Source organism: Clinocottus analis, unplaced genomic scaffold, assembly GCF_023055335.1.
Source record: "Clinocottus analis isolate CAN_PGR_092001 unplaced genomic scaffold, fCliAna1.0.p SCAF_10, whole genome shotgun sequence".
Lineage (NCBI taxonomy): Eukaryota > Metazoa > Chordata > Actinopteri > Perciformes > Cottidae > Clinocottus > Clinocottus analis.
Window position 1 is genome coordinate 1,360,446 of NW_027175821.1, and position 16,567 is coordinate 1,377,012.

General features: G+C 43.5%; 1 protein-coding gene across 5 annotated transcripts; it reads left to right on the forward strand.

Annotated features, from left to right (window-relative positions):
• The first annotated feature begins 1,423 nt into the window (after window positions 1–1,423).
• mgarpa (mitochondria localized glutamic acid rich protein a) lies at window positions 1,424–14,939 on the forward strand. 5 transcript variants are annotated; one of them, XM_068581872.1, is made up of 8 exons: window positions 1,424–1,660; window positions 4,610–4,710; window positions 5,156–5,261; window positions 6,485–6,502; window positions 10,022–10,429; window positions 12,111–13,045; window positions 13,268–13,314; window positions 13,548–14,939. In XM_068581872.1, the coding sequence occupies exons 1-7, from the start codon at window positions 1,585–1,587 to the stop codon at window positions 13,301–13,303; spliced, it is 1,680 nt and encodes a 559-aa protein (XP_068437973.1). In that variant the 5' UTR covers window positions 1,424–1,584; the 3' UTR covers window positions 13,304–13,314; window positions 13,548–14,939. The 5 variants fall into 5 exon arrangements, 4 of the variants coding, with proteins under 4 accessions (XP_068437973.1, XP_068437991.1, XP_068437982.1 ...); XM_068581890.1 differs by lacking the exon at window positions 13,268–13,314; XM_068581881.1 differs by lacking the exon at window positions 6,485–6,502 and having other exon boundaries at window positions 1,425–1,660.
• The last annotated feature ends 1,628 nt before the right edge of the window (window positions 14,940–16,567 follow it).

A 16,567-nucleotide genomic window follows, 5' to 3' on the forward strand; every position in this document is an offset into this window, starting at 1 on the left:
ATACCCCTTTGTATTTGAGCTCCTGATTGTGTAAACCGTGCGTATTCACGGTCTTCACGCTGACTTTGCTCCGTTCGTTATTCGCTGACGATGCAGCTCCTCCTGACCTCTGACCTCTGACACGCAGACGTAAGAAGAGGACGCGACGCTTTGTCTACAGGTAACGGGAAAATCAAGACTATATATATATATATATATAGTATACTATATCCTATTTAAAATGTAAAAAAATGAAATAAATTGCTCAGACAGCTGTTTTTTCGCCAACAGGTCGCTCCAGGTTAATTGTTAACCAGCTTTAGAAACACGAGAAACATTCCAGTCCGATATGAAGAAGCTCGTCAACAACAGAAGTCAAATTTAGAGTCTTCCCTTCTCCTCAAGTAACCCGAAGCAGGAAGGCCCCATGCAGCATGGGAGAGAGAGGTATGGTTCACATGTCTGTTTACAACACACATGTGACTCTGTAGAGGTCTACGGGGTCATACAGCAGCTGATGGGGCAACACACTCGTCTTTAAATGTGGAGACATCCACAGCAACGTCACGTTGGGCCTGTAAGAGAGTTGAATACAGGAATGCAGCATTTAAAAGTTGCATGAAAAAAAATAAAAAAAATAAAGATACCACATGTGTCCTCGACCTTCGGGACTCTTCCAGTGAGAGGGGCGAGGCAGGATGAGGGTCAGGGTGTGTATGGAGGGTGATTCATGCCCTGCAGCAGCAGGAGAAGCACTGGAGTTAAAGAAGAAGAAAAGCAGCGTAATAAAGGAGGATGTACCTGGTAATGATGTCGCATTGTACATGTCTGATCCAGGTCTGGAGCATGAGGAGGAAAGGGAACGTTATCTTGGACACAGTGACCCACACACGCTGCGTAACATGCTCTCCTCAATAATAATATTATCTGTATTATTATCAGAGACTAGAAAAAACCCAAAGATGTCCTGATCATGTTCCACTGGATAGTGAATATTTCACACTGTGATAATAATAACTTTATTTATATAGCAGCTTTAAAAACAAAGTGTACAAAGAGCTCTACAGAGAATCAAAGCATCGTCATACATGACTTAAATACCGGTAAACACAAAGGACCATAAAGACAATGAACACAACAACACCAAACATGTGATTTTATATGATGTCCTTGTTTTATGTTGATTTTAACCACGTAAAGCAACTTTGAGTATCTTGAAAAGCGCTATATAAATATAATGTATTATTATTATGATCATTATTAAATTACCAAAAAGAACAAACACATACAATATACAAACAAAAAGCTGGGTTAATGGTTCATTTAAACTGTGTAATTAACCTGTGAGGGCGTTGTTAGTACAGATCACGGATGACTCCTCATACACTCCTTCCTCTGGCTCTGTGGCACTAATCACCTTCCATACACCACAGCCACATTGCGCAACAGCAGAGCCGCCTCCTCCTCCTCCTCGCACGCGTGTTGATCCTGAAGCCAGACCAGGAGGACCAGCCCAGCAGCTCTCATTCATCCAGCGCTCGCTACACCTCTCTCCGGCGTTTCTCCCTCCCGGCCCCCGCAGACCTGTAGCCCCGGAGAGCCGCGATGTTTTCCTGCAGAGCGGCGTGGCAGAAGTGCGGGCCTCTGGCGCGGAAAGCAGCCTTCAGGTTGCCCCGGGATGGTGAGTCTTCATCACGGGGATGCAAATACAGAACACCCCCCTCCCAAAAAAACAAAACAAGTTCCTCGTGTTTTTTACCTGTCCCCCTTTCTACGCGTTTTAACCGGTTCACGCGGAAGCTTTTTGTCTTCATGGCCGCACGCGCTGGAATAGTACACGTTGTCCTCGTGCGAATGTCCCCCTCCCACCTCCACCTACTCCACCTCCTCCACCAACAAGCTATAGGGACGGCAATGGCTGCCCACTGGACGTGAAGGTCAACTCTTCAACGCTTCTTTATTTTAAGTGAAGGGTCTGAAGCTGCGCAGTATAAGAAGAAGTTAGGGGTCTACTTCTTATCTCTCTTTTTTGTGGGAGCGCGCGTGAGGCGTGTTTGCACCATCCCAGTGCGCGTGCTCCCTCATGGACATATGGATATATATATATATATATATACATATATATATATATATATATATATATATATATATATATATATATATATATATATATATATATATATATAGTGTTATGAATATAGTGCGTTAAGTATTTCATAACGGCAGGAACTACTTTCTTATCTTTATTCGAGCAGCAGACCGCCGGGTCAAATCCCTCCGCGTCGCATCGTCATTAATTGATCGGTTACGCGTAAGGTATCTCGCGGGAACGCGCTCCGTCTCCTCTATGAAGTTGAGGTCCTTTTTATTGAAAAGTTAGTGCGCGTTCCCGTGTGACCTTCACGAGCCTATAGGAACATGGTGGGCCGCCGTCGGTCACGTGGCTCGTGTGCACTTCGCGTGACTGCGGTGTCATGTAAAGAGTGTCGTGGCATCCCTGCTGTGTGAACACAGTGCTGATGACGTAAGCGCGCTCCCGCGTGAGAGCTCAGCTTCTCTCTGATAGATAACCTTATGTAACCAGGACAGACACACAAACACATAAAGATGGACGCCGTTTAAGGTTAAGTAGTTTGGAGATGTCTGACTAACTATAGAACACCGGCGCAACCGGGTGTCATTCAATCAGAGGGTCGGCGGTTCAATCCCTGCTCGTCCTTGAGCATGTGTACACTTGACCCCACATAGCTCCCCTGCAGTGTATCAGTGGTAATGAATGCTTCTTTATGGTGGCAGTGTATGAATATTATGCTCATGTTACGTGTTTATAATAAGAATCCATTGAACGATGAGGCTAACGTGCAGCTGTTAGCTTAGCGAGACGAGGGTATCATGGGCTAATCCGCCCGACTTCTTGACCCTGCATCCCCTCCGCTGCTCATGAGTTTTCTCCACCTCTATCCCCCCCCCCCCCCCCCTCTCTCTATACTTCAACCTCGCGTTGACTTTAGCCGATTAGCCGGTATAAATAACAGGGAGTCGTGTCAGGATTACGTTCCCAGATTAGCTCCTGAGACCGCGAAGAGCGTAACACCCTCAACGCTGGACGCAGGATTAGCTCCTGAGAATATGAAGTGTTACACCCTCAATGCTGGACAAGTCGCTGTGGACAATAAATGCTACATACAAAACACACTTTCAAAACACACACGCTAAACTCTAACTCTAACTTCTTCAACTAGTTAACAACATTGGGTTATTTTATGTAACCCTGGGTCATGATATGACGGTGTCCGCCTCATAGAGCGCATTCGATGTTGTCCGATCTCTATCCAGAGCGTTAATACAACAATCAATGACCGCTATCTGTCTGCGCCCACTAGAGGGCGCCGCTGTAGAACAAAGTTATAGATCATGAGTGGGGTTTTATAAGAAAAGATAAAATACTCCTTTATTAGTCCCGCAGTGGGGAAATTACAGGATTACAGCAGCATCAAATAGTAAACACACATATAAACAGTAAAGAAAAGCACTATAGCAATATTGAATATGCAGACAGAGTAAAATAAAAGTATTTCAATGTATTTATATTCCACCAGATCAACGTATTAAAGTGTAATAAGTGTTTTTTGGGCTACTGTGAGCTCAGCTTGTTACGCAGCCTGACAGCAGCGGGAAGGAAGGACGTTCAGTAGTTTTCCAGAATTATGGATCTCATTGGTTGATTTTCAGGGTGTACATGTGATATTGTATTTACGTTGCTGCTACAACCGTGTAGTGAAGACTGGTGTGGATTATTTAACCGCACTTTAGCCTGTTGAGCCAGACAATTGGAAATAGACGTTTTTGGGACCACATCGGCCGGATGGTCTTCTTTTTTGGAGATTGAGAGACTTGACACGCCTCTCTTTTTCTCAAGTCAAGTGAAACCATGTTGGATGTCTGCTCCAGGACTCACCGAACCCTCCTGTGGTATTTACTAAACACGTTTTTTACTAATACGAACCGCCTGCACCCCGAGGGTGCATCGAAACAACAAGCGCCGACAAGCACAGTTTTGGTAAACACGCTCTCTCCTGCTTGAGCCGGTCGAGCACCTCTGGGTGCTTCTCGCCATACTTCCTGGCACACTGAGAGCTGGAGCTTGTGTGCAGCAAGTTATTGCTTAACCCCGTCCCTGGAAAACCAGGAAAAAGTCATGGAGTTTTTAAATGGTTACTTTCAGGCCTGAAAAAGTCTTTGAAAAAAAAATCCCCAAAGTGTAGTAAAAGTCTTTTAAATGTGTTATATTAATGTGTTCATGACATTAATTTATGCAGAATTTGATCACTTTTTCATGTTTACAGAGATTTCACGAAATGTTTACTAATGGACATTTAGTTTAAAGTCATGGAAATTTGGATAAAAGTCATGAAAATGTGGTTAAAATGAATAAAAAAAGTCATTAAAAGTCATGGAAAAGTGGTTAAAAGTCTTGACAATTTGGTTTAAAGTCATAAAAAAGTCATTAAAAGTCATGGAAATATGGTTATAAGTCATGGAAAAGTCATTAAAAGTCAAGGGTGAGACTGACGAGGTAATAGAGGACTTAATAAAATCTCGTAACGTGTGATCTTCTGATTCCTTCCAGTCGTGCAGCGGCGACCGATGTCCTCCGTTCCCGGCGGTTCTGGAGAGAACCTCATATACACTTTGCTGTGCGGAGGAGCCCTCGTGGCCTCCGTGTCATACGTGAGTCCTGTTTGTTTTTTCATCCGTCCATAGTTTGATCTTCACGATACCAACCTGGACGTTGACATTGTGTCTTCAACAAAAGGTTAACAAAGGGGAAAAGTCGTGAAATTTTGGTTAAAAGTCATCAAAAAGTCATGGAAATTTGATTAGAGATTATGGAAATTTGGTTTAAAGTCATGAAAATTTGGTTTAAAGTCATGGAAATTTGGTTTTAAGTCATGGAAATTTGGTTTGAAGTCATGGAAATTTGGTTTTTGGTTTAAAGTCATGGAAATTTGGTTTCAAATTAGAGAAATTTGGTTGCAATTATGGAAATTTTGTTCAAAATCATGTAAATTTCGTTAAAATGAAGGAAATTTAGTTTAAATTGGGTTATAAATCATGGGAATCCAATGGTCACAATGTATGAACCCACTGACCCAACGTCTTCCTCCTCCGACAGACCTACAGCACTGTGACCGGCGACCAGTCCAGGTTCAACGACCGCATCGCAGAGATCAATGCCAGACCCAAAGTCGAGTGGGTCCCTAAACCATGGCCCCCTAAGAGTAAGTGTTGCTGACCTTCACGCTCCTGGAGACCAGCGCAGAATCGTTCATGCTAATCGTTCTCGTTAAATCCATGTCGGGGTTTCGACCTCCCCGTAGCCGGTTTCATCTTAAATCTTCCACGTTGGTCAAAATAAATCAATTTAAGAGCTCCAAGGCGAACTCATTCCTCCTACACTTTATATTTATGCACATTGAGTTATTATCATTTGCCCGTTTGGCGTCCTGCAGTTGCAAGATCTGGTGATTTGAAAGTGATTTTACACAACGGTGTGAACATGAAGTTCCAGACTAGAGACTCTCTCTCATCACAACACGTCTGCCAAAACTGCTGCGTTGTTCTTTCAATTCACACCGGACGGCTCCGCCTCTCTGGATTATGTTCACCCTGAAGCAAAGCATTGTGGGACATTGCCTGCAGCTTATCCCTGTTTGTTACATCAGGAGAGGAGGAACTCAGTGAAGCCGCCCGGCTCCGTCTGTCTGTCTGTAGAAACACACGGTGATGCTGAGTAAACTGTACTCGTAGAGCAGCTTTTCTAGTCTCTGTAGTCACAGCTAGGGGAACAATTTGGGATTAAATCTCTTTCCCGATCACACAATACATTACATTTCATTTAGCTGACGCTTTTATCCAAAGCGACTGACAATAAATGCATTCAACAAGTGCAAACTAAGAACAACAAGAAGAATCAATTAAGAATCAAATCAAATTAATTATGAAAAAATCAATTAAGAATCAAACTGAGAACAACAAGAAACACATTGAATTAGGAAGGTAGCTCTTTAGTAGCACTTAAGTAGCACTTAAGTAGCACTTTAGTAGCGCTTTAGTAGCGCTTTAGTAGCGCTTTAGTAGCGCTTTAGTAGCACTTACATGACACTTACTGATAGCTCTTTATGGTTTGCTACAAAGTGCTGTCATTAAGTGTCATTAAAGTGCTACTTAAGTGCTACTAAAGTGCTACTTAAGTGCTACTACGGCGCTATCTTCGACATGGACTAGCGGAGCCGGGGATCCAACCGTCGATCCTTTGATTGAAGGGCTCTACCTCTGAGCTGCCCGCTGTCATGTTACTATAAAGATTTGAGTTATGGTTCTGCGGCTGCAACAGAACCTGAACCGTCCGTCCGACTGTAACGGAATGAGAAAAAAGTAGCGAAGCGTTCGCTACAAGCGTCGCCTCTGAGACGTGAACCATGTTTTCTGTTTCGACTTGCAGGCCGGGACGAAGAAGAGGGTAAGTGTCGAGGGTCTTGGACCTTCATCCTTCCGTCCACTAACACCTGCCTGAACACTTTCTGAATGCTCACTCAAAGCGCTGTCGTGGGGTTTTAAGGGATCTGTCATGTCGGAGGTGGGCTTTGACTCCAGGGCGTCTCTTCTTCTCTGGGCTTCTTTTTAACTGTCTCGACTCACGACATCGGTTGCAATGAAAAGTCCTGGTGATCGCACTAATCGCAGTGTGAGTGTGTTTCTTATAACGCTCGTGGTTTCCAAGATAAGCCCGTCCAAGTGGTGCGCCCTAAGAAGGGGAATGAATGTGATCGGTGGTCTTGAGCTTCAAGACGTCCAGCGAGGTTCTGTGATTTGTTCCCAGCTTTGTCGCGTGCACATCTTCTCATTTCATCCCTAACTTATCCTTTTCCTTCACTCCTCGGCTCGACTCCAACTCATTTTGGATAAACCCGTCCTGCCATGTGACCTGTGACCTCCAGTTCCTGAACCTGTTAACCTTCTGGCCGAAAGACTCAGGCCCAATCCCGCTCACTGGTATCTGTGAGGGTTTAAACATAATGACTTTTTTTTTAATAAAAAAATCAAGATTTAAAAAAAAAAAATAATAATAATTTTTTTTTTATTACGATATATATTTATTTATATATATATATATTTATATATATATATACATATATATATATATATATATATATATATATATATATATATATATCGTAATAAAAAAGATATTATAAAAAATGTAAGGTTGTAAAAAAAATATTATATATTTTACACAGATTTATTAAAAAAATGTTTTTAAATACATTTTTTTATTATGTTATATATATATATACAACATTATATATATATATATATATATATATATATATATATAAATTCAAGAAGTTTGTAAGATTTGTTATATACATTTTTTATTATGATATATATGTGTGTGTGTGTATATATATATATATATATATATATATATATATATATATATATATATATATATATATATATATATATATATACATATATATATATATATATATATATATACATATATTACACAGATTTATTGATTTTCTTAAAAAGATTTTCTATTTTTTATTATGATCTTCTCTTCTGGGAGACATTCAAGTCAGAGAGTAAAAACTCAGATAAATACCCATGATTGTACGTAGTAATGTCCGCCCTGTGCTGCAGCAGTATTTACACCATTTGAAGTCCTCAGCCTCACGCTGGACCTGTAGACAGGTGCCTCAGTAAAGCCCCAGAGGGTTCAGGGTTCGAGGTCTGGGGTCTGGGCCTTGGTCTCCATCAGTCCCTGTTCCTCATGGTCTCCCTCGCGGCTTCAGATTAAAAACAATCCTCCATTGTCTCAGAGATATCTGGTCTCCAGGTGAGACTTTGTCCACCAGCTTTGTTCCCATCAACCTCACAGAGCATCCTGGTAGCAGCTCATCCCCATTTTGTTTTTGCTAATTCACACACAGCTTCTGTAGTGTTAATATATTTAGTTAATATTTAGTTTGATAGTGAACTTGTTGGTTTATTTTTTTCTTAAAGAGCGAGGTTCCTTCCCGTTTCTCTAACTGTGTGTGTCTTTGCTCTTTTCAGTGTAAAGCTAAAGCTAAGGTCCTCTGTGGCCGCATGGATATCCGTCCTAGGACTGGATTCTTTGGATCTGAACAGGGAAACAGTCCCTCTCTCCTCCCTCCTCCCTCCTTCCCTTCCTCCCTCTCCATAAGCAAGAGCTCAGCCTTAAACCTTCGGACAAGTCTGTGAAGGACATTGAACCCCCTGCGCCTTCCTTCATTCCTCTTTTCCCTCCATTTTGCTGCTAAACGCTAACGTCAAGCACCTGGAAGAGGATGAATGGACTCCACACGAGTGGATTTTTCTTTAGTCGATGGACTTCATCGCTGCTCAACACCCCTCTTGGTTTTCGAAGGATGAAAGAATGAAAACGTGTTCATGCGGGACACTTGGTGAACGTAAAACGTAGCATAAAGCTAACATTAGCATGTAACACCATTGGATCCATTGGCTCCATCCAGAGGAAGCTTCTGGGTGAGCATGTGCTGTAGATTTACTGTCATTGACATTTACTATCAAGACCTGGTGAACCTTTTCATGGTGTTGCTCGTATTCGGTATTTTACGACACAATGACATCATTGGCAGACGAGCAGCTCCTCCACGGCTCAAATGTCGGCCATTTTACCCGTGTCTTAAAAACTCTAGCGTTACCAAACAAGCTATCGTCAATCCCGATGGGTCGATCGAGTCCAAGTGGACTCCCACGCCGTAGTGGGTTTTCTTCTCCGCTGATGGGTCAATGTGGATCAAGCGGCGGAGGATCCGTTGAAAAATTAAAGACACGCGAGCGACTTTGGGTCGTGAGCTCCAGATAGCGCGTAGTTTGTTAAATGAGGATGGTAAGAACCAAGATTCAACTTCACCCCTTTGTACCCTTGCACCTTGACCCGCACTCCTCTCCCTCCCTCCCCTCCCTCGTTTGTCTGCTTCGTGCTTGAGTCTGCATGTTGAATGTAGTGAATGTGTCGCCTCGTTGTCGCTTTTCTTTCCTGCAGAAGAAGTCTCCTCCGAGGCCGCCAGTGTTTTGTTATTGAAAGTGGCTCGTCTGGAAGAAGTTCTTCTGGATCAGCCGGCCAGTAGCTGTGTTTCCACCCAGCCGTCTGAGTTACTCTGGTCTTTGCAACGCAACCGCGTCGACGTAATCGGTTAATGTGTTCAAATTCGTCACATCCAAAGCCTGAAAACACACGTGTAACCCAACCAACCCCATTATCTCTGACACAGGTATTCATTTTTGTCCTCCACATTGTAGAGCTGTCACTTCAAAATGAAATTATCAAGTTTGAATGAAGGAAAAGTTACTAACAGGAAACAGTCTCTCTCTGATCTGTCCGGTCCGTTCTCATTGACTTTATATCTCAGAAGCACCTTTTTCTTTCAATTTGGCACAAATTGCGCTCAATTTTGAGGTCAAAGGTCAACGTGACATCGATGTTTGAGAGTATAAAAATGATGACGAGATGATATTCTGGGCGGACGTGGATAAGCCGGCATAAAACTTCGCTTTTTTGGCCCTTGTGTCGGGTAGTTGACTAACGAGGTCTGTTCTCATTGACTTTATGTCTCAAAAACACATTTTTTTTCAAATTGCGCTCAATATCGAGGTCAAAGGTCGACGTGACGCCAAAGTTTGAAAGCATAAAAATGATGACGAGATGATCATTTGAGTGCGCCTCTTTGTTGTGTAGTCAAACACACCATGGATGGAAACCCAGCTACTGATGATACAACAATCATCTTGTGTAAAGCCGCTTTTTAAAAAAAGGGATGTTTTGCTTGGTTTATGTTCTCACATGCAGCGTTTTGTGGCTGCGCTGGTTGGTTTAATGTCGGCGTGGGAGGGTGGCTGCTCGCCGTCAGGAGGGAGGAGAACGGGGGCACGTGGGAATCGAACCGTCGCTCTGGCTAACGCGCTCCTTCTGCTTCTTGTGTTCCAGCGGGAGAGGAGGAGGAGGAAGTAGCCGCTGAGGAGGCCGGCGAAGAGGCCGGAGAGACCGAGGCCGCCGGAGAGGAGGAGGCCGCCGCGGCCGCCGATGGCGAGGGAGAGACCGCGGCCGAGGAGGCGGCCGAGGTCGTGGCCGAGGAGGCGGCCGAGGTCGTGGCCGAGGAGGCGGCCGAGGTCGTGGTCGATGAGGCGGCCGAGGTCGTGGCCGAGGCGGCCGAGGTCGTCGCCGAGGCCGCAGAGGTCGTCGCCGAGGTCGCAGAGGAAGTAGCCGAGGTCGCCGAGGAAGTAGCCGAGGCGGCGCAGGAAGTGGAGGCGGTCGCGGAAGAAGTGGCTCACGCGGCCGAAGCGGTCCACGAGGCCGCCGCAGAGCCGGCCGCCGCCGAGGAGGCCGACAGCAACGGTACGACTTCTTCACCCGAGGTGGTGGAGGAAGAGGAGGCCTGAAAACTACACACAGTCACTACAGGGACACACACACAGGACCAGACACAACGTTGACTATCTCTAAACCACTTTAACTACCGTACAGAGCCACTGATAACACTGGCAGCTCGCTGTCTTGAGCCTCTAGCGGGTAGCTGCTTCTCCTCAGGGTGCCTGGCTTCACCTCTTGTTCATCGTCCTCTCGTCTTCCTCAAGCTGTATATTATTTTTCTCTCGTATTTATTGCCGTGGGTGTGGAGGAGCGTGCATGTTAAGCGTTTCTTCTCGTGTGGATGACTTAAGGGTTTTCGTTCTCCTTGGGGGGTGCAGCATAGATCACCGTGTGCGATGATGTTTATAATTGTCCAGATATCATAACTCTCCTCAGGCAGCGTCCTCTCGGTTTACCTTTACGCAACCACCAAGTGAAACAAAGAGGGTTCCCATGTGTCTTTCATTTGCAGTTATGGGTGAAATAAATGTGATCACTGTGAACACAGACATTCATACCGATTGGCCCTTCTGTCGCGTAGTTAACACGACTATTGAATACCAAACGCAGCTAAATGGACGTGGAGAACCGTCAGGAAACGACCCTGAAATACTGTTCTACCGTCGGTATCGCTTTGTTACGAAAGGCCCTAATGCTACTTGTAACTTGGCGAGATTTGATCAAACCCTGTGTTTCATTAAAACCTCTGTAATGTTGTACTTCCAGCGGTTGTGTATATCCTACAGCTAAATGAGATGGAAGCGTGCAAACTCTGTAACTGCTGCAGTGTGTGCTCTTTTTAAGTGTAATGTGGAACTCATGACAACTCATTGGTCGGCGAGTGATTTAACCCCAAATGTGATCATACTTTTATTTGACTTATAACTGGCTAATGAGCACTGTGAACATTTTAGGATAATAATAATAAAACCTGTATCAAAGCGGAAAGGTTTACTGCCGTCTTTAATTTGTCTGAATTGGTCTTTTAATCTTAATTTGTTATCGGAAATTTTGAAGTTTTCTAGCAATCCATTCCAGAAACTTGCCTTTTTCATTTATTAAAGTGAGCAAATTCAGCTGGATTTTAAAACGCTCACTTCAATAAATGCATTGTTGCATTGCATTGCATTGCATTATCCCACTGATTCACGAGCACAACTCTCCTGAGCCGTGACGTCTGTGTTCGTCCAGACGCAACACTAACAACCTCTTGCACAGTGTTTAATATGTGCACGAAGACCTCAAGTATAGCTCTTCACACAGATACTGTAGATCAGCACTGCTGCATGCTTTGAGGAATAGCAAAAAGAAAAGCTTGAAATGCAAAGTTTTGTCCACCTAAACAACCTATAACATGCAGTATTGTACACACTAATTTCTTGGTAAATGTCTAATCAAACCCCGCTTTGATTGCTCATTATTAATAGACGTGCTGTTTTGTTAAATATCTGTGGGAAGCATTGTTTTCCTATTCTGACATGGAAGATCTTCATTGGTTTGATGGCACTACTATTGACTAACGAGCGACTACCACCGCTTTCCCCGTTGCACCGTCTTCTACTGCTAGGCGTTGGCACTTCACCTGCACGTTCCACCAGATTGATAAAAAAATATATATAACTTCAGCATCAGTGATGTTTTTGGATGGCTGGATTTTGTGTTTCAGTGCCGCTGGCAGCTGCCTCCGCTCTAGAGGTACCAAAGATCACTGCAGAGTCGGCAACAGCTGTTCAAGACATCGATGAGTCCCCGGCACCAGTTGAGGAGGCGACTAAGCCAGCAGAAGAGGCCGTTGCACCGGTAGAGGCTGCGCCTGCTGAAGAGGTCCCTGCACCAGTTGAGGAGGCCATTGCACCAGTAGAAGAAGCCCCCGCACCAGTAGAGGTTGCACCAGTGGTTGAAGAGGCACCAGTAGAGGTTGCACCAGCAGAAGAGGCACCAGTAGAGGTTGCACCAGCAGAAGAAGCACCAGTAGAGGTTGCACCAGCAGAAGAAGCACCGGTAGAGGTTGCACCAGCAGAAGAAGCACCGGTAGAGGTTGCACCAGCAGAAGAAGCACCGGTAGAGGTTGCACCAGCAGAAGAAGCACCGGTAGAGGTTGCACCAGTGGTTGAAGAGGCACCAGCAGCAGTGGAGGTTGCACCAGTGGTTGAAGAAGCTCCAGCCCCAGTGGAGGTTGCACCAGTGGTTGAAGAAGCTCCAGCCCCAGTGGAGGTTGCACCAGTGGTTGAAGAAGCTCCAGCCCCAGTGGAGGTTGCACCAGTGGTTGAAGAAGCTCCAGCACCAGTGGAGGTTACACCAGTGGTTGAAGAAGCCTTGGCGGCAGTTGAACCTGAAGTTACCACAGCTGCTGCCGAAGAACCAGTCACCGCCGCAGTTGAGGAAGAAGTTGCGGCAACTCCCGCTGCAGAAGTGAGCCCAGCGGTGGTGGTGGTGGAGGAAGAAGCAGCTGCCGAGACCCCGGCAGAAGTTCCAGAGAGAGAGTACATCGTCGTGGTCCTGGAAGGAGCACCTAAAGCTGAGAAATCGCCCAAGGTCCTTGGAGTGGGACCTATGACTGGTAGAATCATCCCAGCGCCAGACGACGACCCCGCTTCCGAGGTACCAGATAGCTTTGTGCTTTAACTGATCTCAGATTGATCAATGCATGTACGGATGCTGATCAGCATTGTTCTCATGTGTCCTGATGTTGAGTGTAGCAGTGTTTGGAGAAAGGGTTCCAGAGAACAATTTCAAGCACCAGGATGCTTCATTAATTTTATATTAACTATGGTTATTAAAAGATATCTCTGGTAACCTGGGTTTTTAAACTCTGCTACTCAGGGTAGGCGACGCCTTCTTAGGATGCAAATGCAGTAGTTCCAAATAAGGTACTGATCCTTTTGATTTATTTCTATCATGGTAGTTTAAGCATGCTTTGGACATGACCTACTTGTTATTAAAGTGGAACATGTCCACCCTTCATGTAAACATTCCTATGCTTCAGGTTCAAAAAACACTCTCGGGATGTAGAATGTTATATTCGGGTGTATTAATACTGCAATGCGTTCATATGGACACTGTACACTACTATTGACTCTTGTGCTTCTGTCCTCCATCACAGTGAACGGCTCCCTGAATGATGACTGTCTATCCTGCGGAGGAAGATAGATGTGCCTTTCTCCAAACACTTTACACATACTCCCTTTCACCCATTGACGACAACAACAACAACAACCCTGTAAAAGACTAATATGTAGTTCCAGTGTACAGATAGACACACTGCACAGTGTTCAGTGCCCGCTTTGTGTGAGCCATCAAACCCGTTACTGTGACACTCCACACCACGGACATGTCTGGACTCGTCCCGGACGAGCCTAGTCTGTAGTTGAACAGATCTCTGATATACCTTTTTAGTCGCCTCAATAACAGTTCTGGTAACTTCAACTGAGCCATTCAGTCACCTTTTATTTGTTCTTACCGCTTTATTTGTTCTTACCGTCAGTGTTTTACTGCCTCAGAAAACTAGTTTTATTTTTTAGAGAAGCAAAGGGACAGGGGGTCTTACTTCATCAGCATTCTTTACAATACCAGACCTCAGGTTTTTTCTCTTCCACGTCTCTCAGTGTAAAAAGTGAACAGCTGGAAACTCTCCTCCCCGCTGTCTTATTGTACTGAGGACGCACCTCCAACACCCCGGCTCCACAGCCCCTTTGTACAGAAGCTACCTCACCGTTCCTCGTGTTTTCAGTCCGGAAAAAAATGAACCTACACCGACCTCTTCCTCACGCAGTCACATAGGAGGCCACACTCGCCTCGTGAGACTAAACTAGACTAGACTTTCACTATACACTTCTGTCCTCAACTCGCCCCAAACGCCTCTGAAAGAGTCACGTTTGAAGCGCGCCTGTTGTTTTAAACTCCAGATGTTGAGTTTGTTCCTCAATTTATGTATGAAATATATGGGACTTTCTTCCTGATAATAAAATTGCAATGTCTTTTAAACCTTTCTTTGACACCTTTTGACCCTTTTTATTCGACCTTGGCTGTGGGTTCTTTTCTTTTTCTCGTCTTCGTCGGGTCCGTGTGGACGTGTGATTCAAAGGCTTTGCAGCAAGTTATGAACAGTAATGTTTTCAGATGAGCGGCATGCCACATGAAATGTGTGTGTGTGTGTGTGTGTGTGTTTCGGAGGTGTTGCGTAATGTCTGAAGTAAGGTGTCCCGTGTGAAATGCTTTGTCGGCTCCAGTTGTGGTCCTTTCTTCCTGGTTTTCCTCTTTCTCACCCTCTCACCCCTACTATTGAAGTTCTGGCTGTGAAGCGGAGTCGCGAAGGGAAGATGTGAACTTGACTTTTACTGAGTATGTATTCTTTTGTTTTGTTTTATAAATGGGAATAAGAGTCATAAATTGACACAGTCGTCGGTCTTTGTCGCTCGCAAGTAGGTTTCTGTAGTTGGAGATGAGCAAAGATTTCACAGAACACAGTTTTTTTCTTGTTTTTTGCAAAATAAAGTGGGACTAAACATGATTTTTGTGTTGTCATTTCTTCCCTAGACTGCTTGAGTTACCATAAATTGACATAAAGTGTGTGTGCTGTAAAGTCACACACAGTACTTGCAGCCCCTGTGAAAGTATTGATAACAGGTAACCAGTGCTTATGGTGTAATCTGCAACTCACCACTAGATGGCTCTACATCTCTCACTGTTGATTTAAACCTCATGTGAGGAGCTTTGAATGTAATCAATGTAATCCTGATGCTTCTCTGTCAGCCATTGACACACTGGTGGCTCTACCATGCAGGGTGCCACCTGCCTGGTGGACTATCTGATCAGTCATACATAACAGACACATAGCAAGAACACATACTTGTAGACTTGTACTAGTTAGTCCATACAGTGTCTACAGTAACAGTCTCTAGTTTCCTTTTTGCATTTTTTTTTCCTAGAAAAGATTTATGAAAGAAGGAAGCATATAATAATAATATGAATACTTATCAGTGTTTGACAAAGGCAGACCCCCTTCAAGGCACACTGTTGCGAGCTGCTTTGACGGATAAGGGACGAACACGTCCGCCCCGGATGCAGTGAGATGAACACATTTGATTTTGGAGGTCAAAAGGTCAAAAGTCGAGGTCACTGCGACCTCACGGCCGTCCCATTCTCCTGAATGTGTTGCGTCAAAAGCAAATTTCCTCAAATTTCGCACAAACATACACTCGCTTTCAAGAGTGAACCTGATTAGAAAGTGGAGGTCAAACATCACGGTTCCCAAACTAAATACAGATTTTTGTGTTGAAACCAGTGACAGTTGTTTGTTTCACAGGAGAATAAGGCTAAGGCGTCAGCTAACGGGGATCCGGTAAAAAAACTAAACACACTTTGCATCTTTGCGCTTCTCTATTGCTTAAATTTAGTTTTCTACATTAATACTCTCTGCGCTGCACATATCTTTCAACCCAGCAATTTTTTTTATCATTGCATTTTTTTTCGTTGACCAAAAAAAATTTGAACCCCAAAAAATAATTAGGAGAATATGTATATATATATATGGTTTTTTTTGCGTTGACCCAAAAAAATTTGGACCAAAACAAAAAAAAATTTAACAAAAAAAAATTGATTAGACTTTTTTTTCTTTTGTTGACCTCAAAAAATTAGGACTGAAAAAAAAAGAAAAGTAGGAAAAGTAGAAAAAAAAGGAAAAGTAGTTTCCATTGCCTTTTTTTGTTGACCAAAAAATACTATAACTATTAGGACCAAAAAAAAGAAATTAGGACAAAAATATATATATATATATTTTTTCCGTTGCCTTTTTTTTCGTTGACCAAAAAAAATTAGAACCGAAAAAAAAAAGAAAATTGGGAAAAAAAAAAAGAATACTTTTTTTTCCGTTGCCTTTTTAAAGTTGACCAAAAAATATTAGGACCAAAAAAAAGAAATTAGGACTTTTTTTTTTGTTACCTTTTTTCGTTGACCCAAAAAAAATAGAACCGAAAAAAAAAGAAAATTAGGGCACAAAAAAAAGAATACTTTTTTTTTGCCTTTTATTTGTTGACCAAAAAAAAATAGGACAAAACAAAATGTTTTTTTTCCATTGCCTTTTTTTCCGTTGACCAGAAAAAAATTTGAACCAAAAAAAAAAAT